Genomic DNA, 19,854 nt, shown 5'->3' on the forward strand with positions numbered 1-19,854 from the left:
GCTCGAGTGTGAGGTACATCTCTAAACCCGGCCTTGGCTCCAATTGTAAGAAACATCTACATGTTTATGACACGCAGTTAGCCCAATAAATCTTGAATGAAGTTTACTTTAAGATCTATAAAGTGCCAGCCGATTTCGAATGAATCGAAATTTGCCATGATTCAATTAGTAAAACAAAAATACAAGCTCTACTGTAAACATTGGCGTCCAGCTCTACTCCATTGAGACGCTGAATTGGTCCTTCAAATTCTGTCAAAAAAAGACGTTGGCATTTTCTGGTCCCTAATAAACGTACTTGAGTTGACTACATGCACCGCAGAGATAAATGCTGTTGCTGAGAGAACATGGACAGAGTTATTTCTGAGTCTCTATGCGGTGGGTTCTGTAAAATCGTATACACAGTCATCTAGGCCAACCATAATATCTGTCAATCATGCTGTCATTAGAATTGGTGGGGAAAATGTTTATGACTTGATTCAATCATGTAAACTCTACATCTGCTGGACCAAACGGCCTCTCGAATGCCATTCTCAAATCTGGCCCAAGGATTTGGGCTAACGTTCTTGCTATTCTATTCCAAAGTGTTGTATCCACTAAAACTTTCCCAACATCATGGTAAACAGCTTACATTGTTCCTATTTTTAAAAAAGGTCTGAGGACAGATCCGACAAACTACAGACCGATCTCATTAGTTGACACTGATAGTAAGATCTTTTCCTCTATCCTGCTTCAACACCTGGATAGATGGACCATGGAAACAGCTAGATTACCCACATTTCAGACCGGTTTTCGAAAAGGTTATGCCACCTCTCTCAGTGACTCACATTCTCAGACATATTCAACAGTCTACATGGGACACCCCTGACTCATGTACCTATGTGGCATTGATCAACATTGATCGATCTATCAGCCAACTTCTAACGTGTAGATCACGCCAGGTTGTGGGCCAAGCTTAAGGATTGGGGGATTTCAAGTAGCCTCTTAGAACTTATAATAGGTCTCCACGAGAACTTCTCTGTAAGGGTAAGGTTAAATAGAGAAGGGGTGATGTCCCGATGTATTCCCACTGAGTCACATCTTAGACAGGGTTGAACACTAGCGGCCTGTCTATTTAATCTGTATGTGTCTGATGCCAGTGACTGCTTGATTTCTGCCGCATTAATCGCTCCTAAGGTGGGTTCTCAACATCTTTCCTGGCTCGCATATGCAGATGATTTTCTCCTTAATATAATCTCGTGTGGGTTTGAGACGTCTACTTAACTCAATTCAAATATAAAGCCCTCTACATAAACTTCTGCCACAAAGAAATGCGTGCAAATCAAGGATTGATTTAATTGTCTAAACAACCTTGTGTGTACATACAAAATGGCCCTTGAATGACACATGTTTCGCCAATACTCTTGCCTTTCTCAAATCTGGGCGTATTCACTAATGGTCTCAGACCATATTCAATAGTTGATAGACGAGTAATAACAGGGATGAATCCCATCTGCGATTGCAGCTGTAATGGCACGTAATGTTCAGTACACACAAACAAAGACCTGCCCGGATTTGAGATAATTAAAATCAATTCTTGATTTGCACGCATTTCTTTGAGGCGCAAGTTTATGTGGAGGGCTTTACATTTGAATCTTGTACTCTTACGTCCCGTCCCCTTTCCTCCATACTTATGGGACATCTCTCCGTCCTGTGGGACGGGACCAGAGCACTTTGTAAAAAGCGTCCACATTTTTTTCAAAAATGTGTCCCTCCTCTCTTTGCTGCGCGGGGCACAGCAAGCGGCCATAACCCCACCCACCTTGGCTCCGCCCCGCGCATCGCCCATCAGTCCTTTTCTCCGCACGATCGGGGGCCGGACGCACTTGCATCCTTGGAAGACTTTCTTCCCTGTTTTCTTCTCTGGCTCTCGCTAGCGTTCGTTTACTAGTCTGTCTTTTAAACTAGATTTTCCAGACTGTTCATCGTGTCACTGGGCCTCATTACACGGACGGCGGTAAGGGTTTACCGGTACCGGTAAGGGCACCGGTACCGGTAAACCCTTACCGCCTTACTACGAGGTCCCTTTGCGGGTAGGTACTTTAACGCCTGCTGTTTAGCAGGTGTTAAAAACCAACCCGCAAAGGAACCAGGGTGCTAATTACGGTACTGCAATTTGCGGCACCGTAATTAGCGTCTTCCCCATTCCCATAGAGCCCTATGGGGCAAAAATGGGAATGGGGAAGGGCAATGGGGGAAAGGGGAATTACCGCCCCGCCAACCTTGGAATAGGGTGGTAATTCCCCTTTCCACCAAGGCGGTGCCGGTATTTTACCGGCATGGAACAAGGTGCTAATAGCACCTTGGTCCTCCGCCTACCGTGTAATGAGGCCCACTGTCTCTTTGCGAGGGCGGATCCCCATCCTCTTTGTTTAGAGTGTTTGGGTCCGGAACACCGTTGGGACTCCTGTTTTTACGGTGACTCCCTTTCGATCCGGGCACTTCAACGTCGGTTGGAGCGGTGGGAGGAGGTGTTTGGACGAACTCCTCCTTCTCATTTTCAGGCGTTCGATGAGAAGAAAAAATGCCCGGTAAGTTCTTTACTTTTCAGAGCACCCCGGCCGGGGGATACCTTTCCGGGTTCCTCTCGGGCCAGGAGGGGCGTTGATCGCTCTGTTACCGGGGTTCGCCCTGAGGTGCCTGTTGGGCCTAATAATTCTACCGGCGTTTTCTCCGAGGGTCTCCGTAAGGGGCCTGTGTTCACCAGAGTACGCTCCGAGGCCCCTCCTGTGGGGGCTGTTTGTAGACCCAGTTCTACTGAGTCGTGGAGTACCGGAGCTTGCTCTGAGGCCGCTCTTTTGGCTTCCTTCAAAAACAAAACCGTGGTGTGCCCCTAGGTCTTGGCTGGGCTTGAGGTTACTGAACGGATGTTCGAGGCCCGTGCCGATAAGGCTTCTACCGGGCCTAAGTCCGAGGTCCCTCGTACAGAGGCTAAGGCTACCAACAGTTCTGAGGGGCCGGGCAAGGCCCTGTCGGTGAAAGCGGTTGCTCACCGTTCCCGCTCTTGTGGTGACACCAGATCTGTTGAGGGGGCAAAGTTTCTTCTTTTACCGGCAGTGCCGAGGCCCTTCCTTCGAAGGCTCGGTTGGCGGTTGGTATGTCGCGGAAACATTCCAGGCCTCATAGTACCGGCTCTGCCAAGGTGCCTTACGTTAAGGCTAAAATTAAGAACCCTGACCCATCGACGGGGACCCCTGCCTCACTTCCTCACGTGCCGCAGTTCCCCTCAGATGAGGACAAAATGGCAGCCATTCCCGCCACGACCACGGCGGCCATTTTAGGTACTACCCCTACAACTACGCCATCGGCCCCTGGTGTAGGGTTCGGTCCTTTGGGTGAACCTAAGGTCCCTTGTGCGCATCCTTACCGGCCGGTTTATGATTGGAACACCCGGATGCCTCTTCCGCACAATGTTTTGTTGCCTGCAAGGGCGACTCCTTGATTTATGTGGATACGTCGGCGGAGCGGCTGGTGTGGCACCCTTCCCCGTTACGTCCCTGGATTTGTCCACCTCATGAGAGGCCTCCTCAGGTTCTGAAACAATCTCCTGAGGACGCCTTTTTTGGTAAATTTCAAGCGCTTATGTGCATCGACCCCTGGAGGGAATATTTCAAAGGGCTTTTCAAGGAGATATGTCCACCTGCGCCTCCGGCTCCACCCGTTCCGCCGGTGGTCCCGCCGGCGCCTCCCTTGCCCGCAGTGCCTCCCCCTGCGGTTCCGCCTTTGCCACCATTGTCCCCAGTGGACAAGGCGGTGCCTGACACGGCTCAGCAGGATCCTGACCTGTCAGATGACCCTCAAGGCGATCAGGATAACAAGGACCTTCCCCGCTCTATCAGAGCTTTCCATGACCGCGTGCTGACATGATGAGTTTCTTAGATATTCCGGTGCCCGAGGCACCCGCTCCGCAGGAGGGCGTGCTTTCTGGGGCGTTCACCTTGTCTCCTTTGGAGCATACCGGCCTATTCTTGCAGAAGGACGTTCTGGCCGAGGTCCGAAGAGTTTGGGAAAAGCCACACTCGGGACTTTTTGTCAATAAAAAGATTGACGAGAGGTACAAGCTGCATTCTTCGGAAGAAGTGGCCTTGTCGTCTTCTCCGCCTCCCTCCTCCACAGTGGTGGCTGCAGCTACGTTGCAATCCAGGCCTGCAGCATCCTCCTCTGGGACGGCTACTCAGGTCTTGGGAAAGGAGGACAAGCTCCTGGACTCCCTAGGGAGGAAAATCTTTGCCAATTCGGCCTTACAGCTCAGGCAGGCCAATGTAGAATTGATTTTGGCGGCAGCTAACATGCGGCTGTGGAAAGGTCTGTCGGAGTTTGAGGAGCACATTCCGGTCGAGAAGTTGGAAGATTTCAGAGGGGCCTTTCCGATGCCAGGGTCTTGGCCCAGGATCTCTTGGAGGCTGCGGCTCATCACGTAGACACCTCGGCTCGGGGCCTGATGCTTGGGGTTGATACCTCACGGCAAGTGTGGCTGCATGCCACTAAGTTTTCGAAGGAAGTGCAAGACAAGGTTCTGGACCTTCCATTCGATGGTAAGGAGCTTTTTCACTCTTCTACTGATGTAGAGCTCACCAAAACCAAAGATAGCACTCAGACGGCTAAATCATTGTCTCTTCTGGTTAAAGCTCCTTTCAAGTCTCAAAGACCGTTGTTGCAAAGTCGACCTTCCTCTGGTTTTAGGGGCTTCCTCGACCGCAAATCTCGCAGAGTGGATACTCCTGCGGAGAATAACCGCCGTAGACAACAGCGTACACGGTTTTTCTCCCGCTCCTCAGTCTCCTCATCAGGTTCAGGTTTAGGTGGCACCGCCACTGATAAGCCTGCCAAATGAGGGTTTTCCGCGCTCGCACGAGACCCCGATGGGGGGACGTATTGCGTCTCATTGGGAGGCATGGCAGACCATCACAGAAGACAGATGGGTCTTGTCAGTCGCTCGAGCGGGCTTCTGCTTACCTTTACCCCCTACCCCACCCCTCAACCCTCCTTTTCAGCTGTCGGGCTCACCCTCCCTCAAGGCCGAGGTTCAGAAACGTCTGCACCTCAGAGCTGTGGAGCCCGTTCCCCTTGGGGAACGAGAGGAGGGTTTTTACTCCAGGCTGTTTACTGTGCCCAAACCCAACCAGGCTGGCCTGCGCACCATCCTAGACCTTTCCCAGTTCAATCTTTTCCTACCCCAAGAGAAATTCAAGATGATCACGCCCAGCCAAATTCGCTCCTCTTTGCAGATGGGCGATTGGCTCAGCATGGTGGATCTTCAAGATGCGTACATGCATATCCTGATTTGGAATCCACACAGGAGATACCTCTGCTTCTCTTTGGGAGAGGAGCACTTCCAGTTTCGGGTGCTTCCTTTTGGCCTCAGCTAGGCGCCGCGTGTCTTCACGAAGATGTCGTGATTGCGGCCTATCTTCGTCTCCAGGGTATCCATGTGTATCCCTATTTGGAAGACTGGCTCGTACGCAGCCCTTGTCCGTTGGCAGCAGCGGGCAGCTTCCAGTCTCTCCTTCAGCTGCTGTTCCATCTTGGGTTGTCAGTGAACTGGCAGAAATCCTCCATGACGGTCTCACAGGACCTGACTTTCTTGGGTTTTCGTTGGAACACGATCGACTGCCGAGTGAATCTGACCGGGGACAGAATGGCGGATGTGTTGGCCACGTGTCAGATGTTTGCGCAGTCTGAGAGCATGTCGGCCTGGTGGTTCCAGAGGCTTCTGGGCCTCATGGCTTCGTGTGTACTGGCTCTTCCCCTTGCTCGTCTCAAAATGAGATGGACCCAAATGGCTCTTCGGAGTTCCTGGCGTCAGGCTGTGGACCCGGATTCCAAGCGGATAATGATTCCGGATTCCATGAGAGTGGACCTGGACTGGTGGTCATCTCTCAGCAACCTGTCAGTGGGCGCGGGGTTTCAGGACCCAGCCCCCATGGTGACGATCACGACAGACTCCTCCCTTTTGGGGTGGGGTGCGACGTTAGATCTTCTTCAGGTCTCGGACCTCTGGTCGCCTTAGGACAAGCTCCTGCACATAAATCATTTGGAGCTTCTGCCGATCTTTCTGGCGCTCAAGGCGTTCAGACCGCTCATTGTCAACAAGGTGGTCCGCATAAGAACGGACAATGTGGTATCAATGTATTACATAAACAAGCAAGGGGGAACGAAGTCTCCCCCTTTCGTGGACCTGTCCATCCAGATTTGGGAGTGGGCCATGCTTCATGGGGTCTGGCTGCTTGCAGTGCACATCCTGGGCCAGCTGAATGTCACTGCGGATGCCCTCAGCCGGCGGACAGTGGTCAGCTACGAGTGGGAGTTGAAGGCGGAGATCCTCTCATGGATTTTCTCGTGTTGGGGCACACCGGAGGTGGACCTCTTCGCCACGGCGGTAAACAAGAAGCTTCCTCAGTATGCCTCCAGAGGGGGGCTGGGAGCCTCCTCTCTTGGGGACGCTCTCGAGATTCCATGGCACAACATGAGAGCTTACGCCTTCCCGCCTCTCCCCCTAGTTCATCGAGCAATTTGGAAGTTGAAGAGCTCTGTCAACTGTTCTCTTCTACTCCGTGGTGGCCGGCCAGGTTTTGGTTTTCAGAACTTCAACACCTGTCGGTGTGTCCGCCGATCAGGTTACCAGTAACTCCCGATCCTCTTCACCAAGGGGAACAACAGATGTGGCACCCCTCCCCACAATCGCTCAACTTGGCGGCATGGTGCCTGAGTTCAAGTCTCTAGAGCGTTTGGGCTTGTCTGCGGATAACATGCGCATTATCCAGACAGCCAGGAAACCCTCGACCAGATCCCAATACAAGAGTAAATGGCTCAGGTTCTGTCATTGGTGTTTGGAGAAAGAATTGGACCCAAGGGTGGCAACGATTGACACGGTGCTGTCCTTCGTATCCTCCCTAGCAGAGTCAGGGGTTCATGTTCTGTCTTGCAGGACTTATCGCTCAGCGGTTTCCGCTTACCTCTCTACAGACCGGTGTTCTTATTCTCTAACTAACCCGGTGGTGAAGAGACATTTTGCTGGCTTGACACGCATCTACCCTCCGGTTCGTAGTCCGCATCCACCTTGGGACCTAAATGTAGTCCTGACGGCGCTGTGCCATAAACCCTTTGAGCCAATTGCTATGGTTGACCTCAAGTACGTGTCCTGGAAAGTGTCCTTTCTGGTCGCCGTTACGTCAGTGAGGAGAGTGAGTGAGCTCCAGGCATTGTTGGTGGAGCATCCTTTCTTGGTCTTTCACAAGGACAAGGTAGTCCTTCGGACGAACCCAGCTTTCCTACCAAAGGTAGTGACTGAATTCCATCTGAATCAGTCGATTTCCCTTCCGGTCTTTTTTCTGAACCCTGCCTCGGAGGCGGAAAGGGGTCTACACTGCCTGGATGTCTGAAGAGCTCTTAAGTTCTACCTGGACAGGACTACCGAGCTTCGGAGTTCTTCCCAACTTTTTGTGACCTTCGGTAACCCTCAGGGCAGGCCGGCGTCTAAGGCATCTATTTCCAGATGGATTGCCGCCTGTATCACGGAGTCTTTCACCGTCCAAAAGCTGAAACCTCCTAAAGGTATCCATGCACACCTGGTGTGGGGCAAGGCAGCTGCGGTTGCTTTTCAGAAGTATGTTCCCTGGGAGTCCATCGCTAAAGCGGCTACTTGGGCCTCCCCATCTGCTTTCTGTAAGCATTACTGCCTCGATATGAGCTCTAGAGCAGACGCTCAGTTTGGCCAGGCTGTGCTGAAGAACCTGTTTCAGTAAGGGGTTTTCCATCCACCCATAGTTCCTGTAAGGAGTGCTTGGGAATCTCCCATAAGTATGGAGGAAAGGCGACGGGACGTAGGAGTATTACCAGGTTACTCACCGTAGTGACCACCTTCCTCCTAGTCCATAGTCCCCTTTCCTCCATACGCCCGCCCGCCGTCCCCTCTAATAAGGTTCCTCTGTTATTGCTAATGGATCTTTGACCCTGCGATAGAAAAGGACTGATGGGCAATGCTTGGGGCAGAGTGTTACGCTCACCTGCCTCCCACGGGGGCATCGATCGGAACTGGGCCGCTGTTGTTTCCACCAGCGTGACGCGTAGCGCCGAGATGACTGACTGGACTGGCCCACTCAGCCTAGTTTGTCTGGCTCGCAGGAATATCCTTCTGCAAAGGAGAAAGGGGATTAACCACCCGTGGAATTGAGCGTTAACCCACCTTCACCACCCCCCGTTGTCTTCCCACAGATCACTCTTGATATCTCCTCTTTAGTCTCACCTGATGGTTTGGAAGGATGAGCTCTCCATCCTGCATCGAACGCAGGGGCGCGTAGATGACCAGTTACTTCACTGGTGTGGAGGAATTGGCGAGTTCCAGAGCGGTATTGACTCTAAGAATCCAGGCAAGGCGCCGTGAGACGGTAGGAAGAAAGAGTTCAAAATGTCTGATCTTCACTCTGTCCGATTCCTTGCAGGTTGCCGGTTTGCCGTCACGAAGAGTTCCACGTGGCAACCGGTAAGATTTAGGTAAGTCTATTGTGGAGATAGGTTTTCCCCTATTGTCCTTTGTTTTCCCCTTAGGGGCCGGGGTACGGCGAAGATGCAGTGTAAGCTGCGCCGACCCGAGATGAGCTAATTACCCCCTGTGGTAAATCAGGTAAGTCTTGGGGGAGTAGCTTGCCTTATTGTCCTTTTGTTTCCCCTTAGGGGCCGGGGTACGGCGAAGATGCTGTGTAAGCTGCGCCGACCCGAGATGAGCTAAGCACCCCCTGTGGTAATCAGGTAAGTCTTTGGGGGGGTAGCTTGCTTACTTGTCCTTTTGTTTTCCCTTAGCTCACCTTGTTGTTCTTGTCTCCCTAGGTGTCGGCGAGCGGCCGGGAGATGCTGAAGATCGCGATGGAATGCGGAGATGCAGCGAAGGCCGGTGAGTTCAGCGCGGCGCCGCAAGATGCGAGGCGACACACGTGTGACTTCTTGCTTCCAGCTCGAGTGCGTGATGGATCAAGGATTCAGGTAAGGATTACTGTGATGCTCCTGTTCTAACCTCTTCTCCTTCTTTCTTCTTATTTCTAGGAGCTCCGGGCTTGAAGTGGGCGTGGCAGAAGACTGGAAGCTGCTGCAGGCACAGTGAGCGTTACGCTGCTCGATGCGGAATAACGCGAAGCGTGTGCTGGTGTTCGGGTGTGGTTTAAATAGCCTTGGAAGAAGTCCCAGGTAAGTATCCTTCCATAGCCCCACCCGAGTAAAAAGTAGTCCCTCAGGTAAAATAGTCCCTCCTAAGCCTCATTTGGCTTGAGGCCTTATGCAGCATGGTCTGCATCAGGTAAGTATGCATCATGGTCTGCATCAGGTGGGTTTTGTACTATGAGCCTGGCGCCCATGGCGCCAGGACTGACTCTATGTTTATGAGCCTGGCGCCATAGGCGCCAGGACTGCACCCAAACAGCCCCTAGCTGGGGTCTTTGGGCGTGCTCAAAATGGCATGATGCCTGCCTTCGGGGTTGCTGTGCCTGATCTGGTTTCCCGGGGGCAGGCATCATGACACAGAGCCAAGGTGGGCGGGGTTACGTCCACGTGCCGGGCCCCGCGCACGAAAGGGAGGAGGGACACATTTTTTAAAAAAATGTGGATGCTTTTTACAAAGTGCTCCGGTCCCGTCCCACAGGACGGAGAGATGTCCCATAAGTATGGAGGAAATGGGACTATGGACTAGGAGTAAGGTGGTCACTACGGTGAGTAACCTGGTCATTTTCAGAGGTGGGGTCTAGACCTCTGTTCCTCCCAGGATTGCGACACCGACCCATAAGGGAAAAATAAACAAGGTTGCATAGCACAAGAAAGTTGGTGCAACAACTCTCCATTTGTACACAAAGTCTACCTAACTCATTCTCCACATTTGCCTCTGATAATAGGCTCAAGATTCGTTCTAAGAAAACTAGACTTTTGGTAATATCAAGATGCCCAAAAAAGCACCAACAAGTGTGGTCATGGTAAGACACTGTAATCATCTCATCTTCCCGTATGACATACCTTGGTTACATGACTTCAGCTGCCCCAGGTACTGTCAATGGGAGGAATGTATTAAACCTGAAGGCGAACATGTTGGTTTATCAAGCATTGGTGATAAATAAGAAATGTGGATCTTATTCTATCCTTCCCATCATGCAATTTTACATAGGCAAGATGGTCTCAATTTATTTACGGTCAGGAATTGTTTTTCGAGTCAACCGTTAATGTCATAAACCACTGAGTCTGGCCCTTCTGGACTTCGTGGTCCATGATGCACCGCAGCATGAGGTCAGTGATTCTTCCAACATGGCCGACGGCCCCGAAACGCTGAGCTCTAGTCTTTACGCGCAACACTCTGCTTCCGAGAAAACAGGCTCGCCCACCTGGCTCTGCGAATCTCAACGCAACTGCTTGGAGTTGTTAGGCGTGTGTTCGAGTCCTTGAACCGTACTATTTCCAGTTCCTTACCTCCTTTTTTTCTCCTTCCTGGAACCCCCTCCTGATTCCTGCATTTCTTACGCTAGCCTTATCTCCCCTTATCCCGGATCCCGTCTTGTGCTTGGTGTCGTGGTTCCTGGGCACTCTCTGAGCATCGGACGTCTGCCCCTCCTCCTTCCTGGATCCCGTCGCTGAACATTCCTGGATACTGAACGCTATCCTGCTTAAGGCAGCCGCCTTATCTCACGCTGGAATCCGAAGACTTGCGCCCTTACCTGTACAAGTCTCGAACAGTGAGGAAGAAAGAATGCGTTCCCAAGAAGACCACAAGCAAGAAAAAGCAGGTGAGAAAGAAAGAAGCTTGTGACAATGAAATGTCTTGAATCATGCGACGCTAAGCTTTCGAGGCGTGTATTCTAGGAGTCCCAAATTGTATTCCGTTAGCAGCGATCCGATTCCAATTGGACCTTGCCTCTATCCATGCATGGGCAGAATGGAATTTATTATCTCTATTTGGGAGATTACTCTTGCCCTCTGGTGATTCTCTATATACACATTTACATGAAACCTTTAAGCTAAGTTCTAGTACGAAAACGCCTAATGCTGTTACAGCAATAAAGACGAATGGCACAAAAATTTTGGGCAAAATTAATTTTAACATAGATATCCTTATTTCGAATCCCAATAAGGTAAAAAATAAGCTACTAGATCATGATTAGATTGAGAATCTAGAGAAATTGCATAGCTGCTCTTCCATGGCGCATATTAGGCACGAACATAAAGAGAGGAGAGATTGCGTCATATCTCACTAAGTTCACTGACAAGCATCATATGTGAATTTTCTTGCAAGTGAGATGGAACCTGTTGCTGACGAAATAAATTCTTGCACAGCGCGGCCTGATTGCTTCTAATGATTTGTGGTTCAGATTTTGCCATCAGGAGGGAATTGTTGAGTCAACAAGACATTTTCTCTCTTTTTGCAAGGAATTCAACACTAAAAGGCAATGTTATCTGGGAAAAATGTACCCCAACCAACATTGGGTTAATGAGCAACAAATATGGCATTGTTGTATTAGTGGATGTAATGTCTCTGAAACTTTAGCTGTGGCATCTTTTTTCAAGTCATTGAATTTAAATGAGTGTAATATTAACCATAATATTGTTCTGGATATGGTCACATTGTAGTAGGAACTCATCTACTTCCTTTGTTTCTTAAATAAAAGGTTTATGTTCTTTCTTCTGAAGTTCTACTTTGTTACTTGTATTTATTTATGCTTCAGGGATTTTACGCAAATAATTAGTTGTTTTAGTGTCTTTGGACTTGTACACGTCAACTTTTTAATTTAGTAATTTTGGTTGAATATTCACTCTTTGTGTATACTGTACTTTTTTGTGAAGGTTATCTAACCATAAACAACATTTTTTATAAATAAATAGTGACCTACCTGAATTCAGGGCAGAATAGGCAGCAACAAATGTTGCAAGTTGATGGAGCATAGGCAATGGACTGAATAATTCCAAGATAATAGATGCAGATATTGGGGCCTCAAAATGTTGGGAACTCAGGGCAGTTCACCACTTGACACAGAACAGCTGAGGCACCTGTATGCCACAGAGGTTGTACGCAGTCAGAGAACTTGCTTGCGCTAAACCCACAGCTGTTCACACTCAGGCAATTGTACACTTAAGCCCCAATCCTGTGAAATTATAAAGGTGGAGAGGATGGAAAGACAAGTTGTGGTTGTTAAGATGGATTTCTGAACTCTGACCGAGTGGGCAGAGGTTCAGAAGGCCAGCCTAGTTTCCTAGTTTCCTGGAACAGTGTAACCTTCTGGACAAGCCAAACCAATCAAGGTAGCATTGGTGGCGGTCAAGACTAGGTCCCAGGAGTGGTGAGGGTGATCAAAGGTCCACAATGAGCACACGCAGCAAACACCACAAATTACTCTCAGTCAGGTGTATATATCAAAAATACATATACATTTATTAAAGGCTTTTTAACTCAAACTCAAGATGAAACTCAGCAATATTAACATTACTAACACAACACTAACTAGGAAACATATCTACAGTAACTATTGGTCTAAGGTAATGTTTAACACGCAGAGATCCACAACCTGCAACAGAAAGGAGTCATACAGTGCAAATATACTTTAGGCAGTCCTTCAACAATTCAAACCCTGACTAAGAGACAGTCCAGTCCCTACGAAGTGTGGAGCCTTGTGCTCAAATGTACATTCAGTGCCAGAGCACTCAATCGTGCAGTTAAGTTAAAAACGGGTCTCTTCAAGGGGCTGTATCGACTCAGAAAGGTGGGTGAGGTGATGAAGAATAAGGTTCCACTATTCAAGGAGGGTTTCCACAAGCGGGCAGAGTGATTTCCAGGAATCGGGAATAGGATGGTAGCACAGGCTACCTTAACAAAGGAGAGTGACCCTTGGGGGACACTTGTGCGTAAAAGTCTATGGATGTGCCAGGGGCCACCGATAAGGGTTGCAAGTACTTACCGACCCACTCCGGACCGAACTTCACCAGTCAAGTTCAGTTCGCTCGCAGGTTCAAATCCTGCAGTTGTGCGTCTCTCTGGCTTTCACGGTCTGAGCTCCGGGACCTCATTCCGTGGCAGCACAGTGACGATTTCCCAGCTTCTGGAAAAGGGATTGGGCCAGTTCCACTGCAGCTCGTCTTAGGGCACAGGAAGGCACAGCAGCAAGGTACCCACAAAGTTCGTCACCACAGCCGGCGGACACGAGAACCACATAGACTCGGGTTCAGGCGGACTCTCCTAATTCCAGACCTAGGAATGCTAGGTGTACGAAACTCAGCAGGAGAGTGCCTTCTACCAAGAGCTTACAGTTCTCAAAGGCCCAATTCGAAACTCGAGACAGTGGCGGTTTGAGGGCAAAGGTCCCGTACGAGCTTGTCAGTACACTGTGCGGTCTGAAGGGGATCGTTTACAGGTTAAGCAGGAGGTGCCGAGAGAAGTTAGTCCCACAACTCCAACGGGTGAAAGCGCCCTTGCAGGCCTTCTGTGATCAATGAGAAACATGGGCTCCGGGGGGACAACAGCGGGGTCAGAGTGCCAAACCTTCCAGCGGGTCACCAGCAGTTCCGGGGATCTGCTTCTTCCGTTCAGGATACTTGGCTCCTTTAGTAAGTGCGGTGTGAACTCAGAAAATCGACCTGGAAGGAGGGTTTCCACAAGCGGGCAGAGCGATTTCCAGGAATCGGGAATAGGATGGTAGCACAGGCTACCTTAACAAAGGAGATTGGCCCTTGGGGGACACTTGTGCGTAAAAGTCTATGGATGTGCCAGGGGCCACCGATAAGGGTTGCAAGTACTTACCGACCCACTCCGGACCGAACTTCACCAGTCAAGTTCAGTTCGCTCGCAGGTTCAAATCCTGTAGTTGTGCGTCTCTCTGGCTTTCACGGTCTGAGCTCCGGGACCTCATTCCGTGGCAGCACAGTGACGATTTCCCAGCTTCTGGAAAAGGGATTGGGCCAGTTCCACTGCAACTCGTCTTAGGGCACAGGAAGGCACAGCAGCAAAGTACCCACAAAGTTCGTCACCACAGTCGGCGGACACGAGAACCACATAGACTCGGGTTCATGCGAACTCTCCTAATTCCAGACCTAGGAATGCTAGGTGTACGAAACTCAGCAGGAGAGTGCCTTCTACCAAGAGCTTACAGTTCTCAAAGGCTTAATTCGAAACTCGAGACAGTGGCGGTTCGGGGGCAAAGGTCCCGTATGAGCTTGTCAGTACACTGTGCGGTCTGAAGGGGATCGTTTACAGGTTAAGCAGGAGGTGCCGAGAGAAGTTAGTCCCACAACTCCAACGGGTCAAAGCGCCCTTGCAGGCCTTCTGTGATCAATGAGAAACATGGGCTCCGAGGGGACAACAGCGGGGTCAGAGTGCCAAACCTTCCAGCGGGTCACCAGTAGTTCCGGGGATCTGCTTCTTCCGTTCAGGATACATGGCTCCTTTAGTAAGTGCGGTGTGAACTCAGAAAATCGACCTGGAATAGGTTTAGGGTGCCCTCTCTTATCCAGAAACTCCTTCGTGCCAAAACGAAGAGAAACCAATAGGAGATCTGCTCACATTCAACCATCCCAGACGTGGACCAATCACAGACCACAGTGGCCCCACTCATCCCAGCACACCAGACATCCTGGAACCCAGGATGTGTATTGCACTAGACAGCTTCAGGCAACATCATGGGCGCACACACACAAGGCATGCAGAAGCCAGTGAAAGCTTTGGTTTGCGTGAGGTTCTGCATGACCAAATAAGGAATTTTCCGGGTCTGCTCGACCTAGGGAAGGCAACGGGACAAAAGGGCCAAAGGACAGAACAAAGGACCTCGGGGCATGGCCATTTTAGGCACTGGCCACTGTCCTGGGCCAAACGCAGTTTGGATCATAGTAAAGAGTACAAAATGGTTTTCCTAGCAACTTCTGCCACCAGCTCTGTGGGTGTCTAGGTGTCTAGGGCCTTAAAAATGAAAGAGACCCCAGTGCACTGTACTGGAAGGTACCTTGTGTACTGATAAAATGTTGCTAAGAACTGGCAACAAAGTGAAAGACTAAGGGAAACTAAGTCTCCCAGTACTGACAGTCAGAAGGGCATGTCAGTTTGCCCATAACAAAATGAGCAAAAGCCCAGCAGAGTACAGCAGAAGGCTGGGCTCCACTGGTAAAAGTCAGGCTAGGATGGTCGGACAAAAGCAAAAAGTTGGGGGGTTCACAACTGGAAGGAAAACTACCCAAAAACTGAAATATTTCCTAACAGTGGTAAAGAAGATAGGGAGAAGAGCAGAAGATGTGGAGAGGAGAATGAGACTAACAGGTGCTGGAAAGATGAGAGATTAGAAGAGTGGAGGCGGTGAAGAGGTGGAAAGGAGAACCAAGAGCAGAGAAGGTGAGTGAAGAAGGGTGGAGGTGTAAGGGAGACATACGAGGGCAGAGGTGTGGAAGAGAGCAGTGGAGGAGATAAAAGGGAAGAGAGAAACCTAAGGCGGGGATATACAGGGTTCAGGCAGAAACAGTGGGCCTCATTACAAGTTTTGGCGGTAGCCTTGCTGGTAAAACCGGCAGGCTGCCGGCAATCTTGCAATTTTTTCTGGCACCCGTGAATGGGCAATTACCGGGTCATTACGGCCCAGCCGGACCCGGTAATTTCCCATTTGAGGACACCAGAATGCATTAATCCCCATTCCCATTGAGCCCCATAGGGCTCGATGGGAACGGGGAGGTTGGATGCACTGGCACCATTGAGAATGGTGCTGGTGCATCCAACATGCTCTGCTCGCAGGTGCCGGTACAGCTGCCAGGACAGAACTGGTGGCCGTAATGGCATCCGCAAGCAGAACTCGTAGTTTGCCAGTCCGGGAACTACGGTACCGGCAAGCTTACTGGTACTGTAGTTCCCGGACCTGCAAACTTGTAATGACCTTCTCTCTCTTCATTAAGGTACCCTTTCAGTAGGTTGATGGATTGACTGGTGATGACTGGAAGGAAGTTCCAGGTAATAGGAGAAAAATACAATATTGAGACACCATCTTGTAATGAAGGGTAAATGGGTGTGGCTCAGTAGAAGGGTACACTGCTCCAGGAAGGTGGAAGACTAACCAGGTTGAGAGCAAGGTGTAACAGCAGCCGGAGAATCATGATTGGGTAGGCCTGGCTTTAGGTGAGTGGCGAGGGAGACGTGCGTGGATGGCGCATGCTGGAGGTAAGTGTACCTTGAGGGCAGCAGAAGTAGGAGATGAGGGCAGATAGGAGTTACAGATGGAGAGAAATGCAGAGGCATGGGCTGAGGTGGGGTACAGGACCTCACTAAGGGCTTGGAATGCCGGCCCTTACCAGTGAGTAACACCTCTCTTTCAGATCTTCTCATTGATTGAGACATGCTTTCGGGGTGCTAATAGAAGGTATACTATGTATTAAATTTGTCTTAAATGAACCAAAAGTAGCAATTGATTGAATCCTGAGTTTAGACTACGTATACATCAATGTAGCCATTATAGAATCACTTGAGCACACAAATGTTTTTAATACAATTAAAATGTTGTATGCTTACACTAAAGCAAACCTGTTCTTTTAGGCTCTTAAATGATTTTTCAAATAAATGTTCTCATTCTGCTAATATTTGTATAGGTCCTGACACCAAGTTAATGCAGAACTGTGGTAAAAGTAAACTCAAGAGAACAAGTATTGATCGTCTAATGAATACTCTTGTATTATTGGTAAGTTCCTGCAGTCAACTGGAATGAGTAAAACAATTAATTCTACTTAAATTCTCTGTGTAAAATATTAACAGTATTTTGACAATTTTGAGGCTCATGCATCAACTAGTTTTTCCTTGTTGATGTATGCCCTACATTTTAAATACTATACAGAAGCATGTCTTGAATAGCTGCAATGTATGCTATCTATTTGCAATTAACAACAGGAATCAATATCACTTTCACTTTCCCATGAAACATTAATCGGTTGAGAATAACCACTGTTATTGGTGGCCATTCCAGATTAATAGGGCCTCAATACAGCTGAGCAGGTAATAGCGGCTGTGGCATTTTTACCAGATCGTCTCACTCCGAATTGGCCAGTTGGAGCAGCGAACTACCGGCGGGCCTGATCTGCATGGAGTTCAGGCTCCTACCGGCAGAGGAATAACTGAATTACTGGCACAGTTCACAGCTGTGCCAGTGATTCAGTAGTTCCTGTCCCATTAAGTGCTATAGGACTCCATGGAATAGGAATTTACCGCTTTTGCCGGCACCCATTATATCCCGGTAGTACAGGCGGGTTACCAGCAAACTCGTAATGAGGTTTGTGTTTATATTTGTGTTTGGATGGGAGGTATGTGACAAAGACATAGAGACAACAGCTTAGGAAGCCAGATCCTGATGAGTTTAATGTGGTGATCACAAAATATGTTTAGGCAAGTAATACAATAGTAACATGCAATATGCATTCACAGGTGGTGGTCAGATATGTGCCATGTAGACTTGCAGAACGTATTGTACTCTAGGCTTAGTTAAACAATATTTAAGAAAGGTTTTAGCCCATTACTGCGCAGCAAAAATACAGAGGATGTAAATGTTGAGTTTGTTACTGCAAATATTAATGCAATTATATATGGTGGGGTGGGTTAAGGTAATAAATATGGTGAGGGGAGTAGGGTTAGCTGTAGGGTGTGAGAAACCTGAAGGTGTCTCACTTGCTAGTCCATGGGGATCTGTCATCCAGGGGGCCAGGACCCAGCTATCGCTATTGGATCCAGTTCCTGGGGGTGGACCAGTGCGAGAGGATCACCTGGATGGGAGGTCCTCGGGGAGCACAGGTGGAACGCCGACGGGTGAGACACGGTATGCCACTTCTTATAACACCTTTTCCCCAACAAACCACATATGATACTCAAAAACTCTACCACACCCCTTTTCCGACACAAACACCTTTGTAGACTGTAACAAACAACGGACTAATACCAGAGCGATTTACCTGACATGTCCCAACGCCAAAGTCCGGCAAAGTCATGCAACTGATCCAAACCACACACACCTGACTGCCCTTTCCCTTCCACACAGGCATAAAAGGTGGAGCACAGAGAGAACAATACGTGCAAGGCAGACCGCACAACGAGAGAGCTATCCAAGCACAGCAGTTCAAGAGGAGGAAAAGGGAAAGAACTGAAAGGGTGAAAAGGAGAAACACGACCTTGCCCTTTCTGACCCAGACCCGCGAAACCTCTGGAAGGAATTGTGAGACCGTGAACAATAGCCTGCATGTGTTGCAGCAGATGTCAACGGTATACAGAGCCCTCCTCTGCTGATATACAAGCCAGGGGGAGACGCTTACTACCGTGGTACCGTCATTGACTCCAGAGACAATAAAAGCCGAGCGGTTCATCACAGCCAGTGAGTTGAGGGGAGAGTGGAGAAGAAACTGTACTGTGTTGAACGAAAGTTGCAAATGACAAAATAACGGATGTTGAAAGAACTATTAACATTACGGGAAAGCCAGCTGCAGAGGAGTCCGGCACCACGTTGGTGCTGATTCGGGAGACTCTGGTTGATCCCATGTTTATTGAAACTACTGATACCAGAAGGCTCTAGGAGAGCCGCAACAAAAAGGTCAAAGTGGTCATACATGGGTCTAGCGAAATCCCCTGTACAATCGAAAGTCTTTGACCGACAAACCATTGAAAACCCAAGGTCCCGCATCATAAGAAAGTAAGAGGAACTGTAAAGTGGCAAGAGTGAACCTGACGGAGGGATACCGATGGAAAGGGGCGAAGCCTAAAAGTCTCAATTAACAATCTGTTGACAGAAGTGAACCCGACAGAGGGCTGTCCCCAGTGAACTGTTTAAAAAGACTTTAAGATTTGTGAAGGTCATAAGTGAAAGTGATTTGACAAAAGCTGTAGTGAACCCGACGGAGCAAGGCAAATGATCAAGAAGCATCTGAGCCCGAAAGAGGGGAAACCAGGGGTGAAAAGCCATTACCCACTGGAAAAAGGCCATAGTGAACCTGATGGTGGGAAGCAAACAATCGAGAAGGGTCTGAGCCCGGAAGAGGGGGATCCAGTGGTGAAATACCATGACTTCCCCGCCTCCAGCTTCAAAGTCAAAGCATGGCTTTTCTCCATAATCTCTTGCAAATAACTTCATACCCACTTCTTCCACTTCAACTTGTATATACATGTATATTGTTCAAATCCCAGCTTGGGATAAGTGTTCTTACTACTCAATCTTGTAAAATGACGTTAACACTGCATCCTAATCCTGCCTGTAACCAACATCACCAACCATACCTATGCACTTCTGTATATTGTATATTATGTAACTGTAAATTTCTGCAATTATGTAACTTCACATGTATGTAACCTCTACTCAAGACCAAGCGCCTAGCTACCCCTGGGTTCAGCGTTCTATATAAGCAAATAAACTAAACTAAACCCCGCCCACCGATATATGAATGCAATAAAAGAAATCTTTTGAATGCAAGCCGGATTGAACCCAACGGAAGGAGGCTGATATTCGAGAGGGGTCTGAAGCCAGAAGAGGGGGACCCAGGAGTGAACACCATCGCCCAAGTATAATCAGAAAGGAACTTTTTGTCTATGATTTTGAACCTACCAGGCATTTGGAAGCAACAGATCAAACCCCAAAGATCCTGATATCATTAAGAACTTTTTTGTGGATCTGAGCCCGGAAGAGGGACATCCAGGGGTGGAAAGGGTATCACTCAACGGACAAGCAGAAAGGAACTTTTGTTTATTATTTTAGGACACATCAGGTCCTTGGATGCAAGAGACTTAACCAGTGAAGGTCCTGATAGCTGAGAGTGGAACTGTCGTCTTGTGCTGGGATTCCCACCTTGTCCCATGCTCAAAAC

The 19,854-nt window shown here is 49.1% G+C and overlaps 1 protein-coding gene across 1 annotated transcript in view; it reads left to right on the plus strand.

Moving 5' to 3' along the window:
• The window catches only part of ATP8B4 (ATPase phospholipid transporting 8B4 (putative)), a 5,389,235-nt gene that overhangs the window by 2,428,732 nt on the left and 2,940,649 nt on the right, over positions 1-19,854 (plus strand). The window contains exon 10 of the mRNA XM_069624764.1: positions 16,612-16,700. Coding sequence (XP_069480865.1) covers positions 16,612-16,700 — 89 coding nt within the window. The remainder of the gene's footprint in view (positions 1-16,611; positions 16,701-19,854) is intronic.

This window comes from Ambystoma mexicanum, chromosome 11 (assembly GCF_040938575.1).
Source record: "Ambystoma mexicanum isolate Mex_15411 chromosome 11, UKY_AmexF1_1, whole genome shotgun sequence".
Classification (NCBI taxonomy): domain Eukaryota; kingdom Metazoa; phylum Chordata; class Amphibia; order Caudata; family Ambystomatidae; genus Ambystoma; species Ambystoma mexicanum.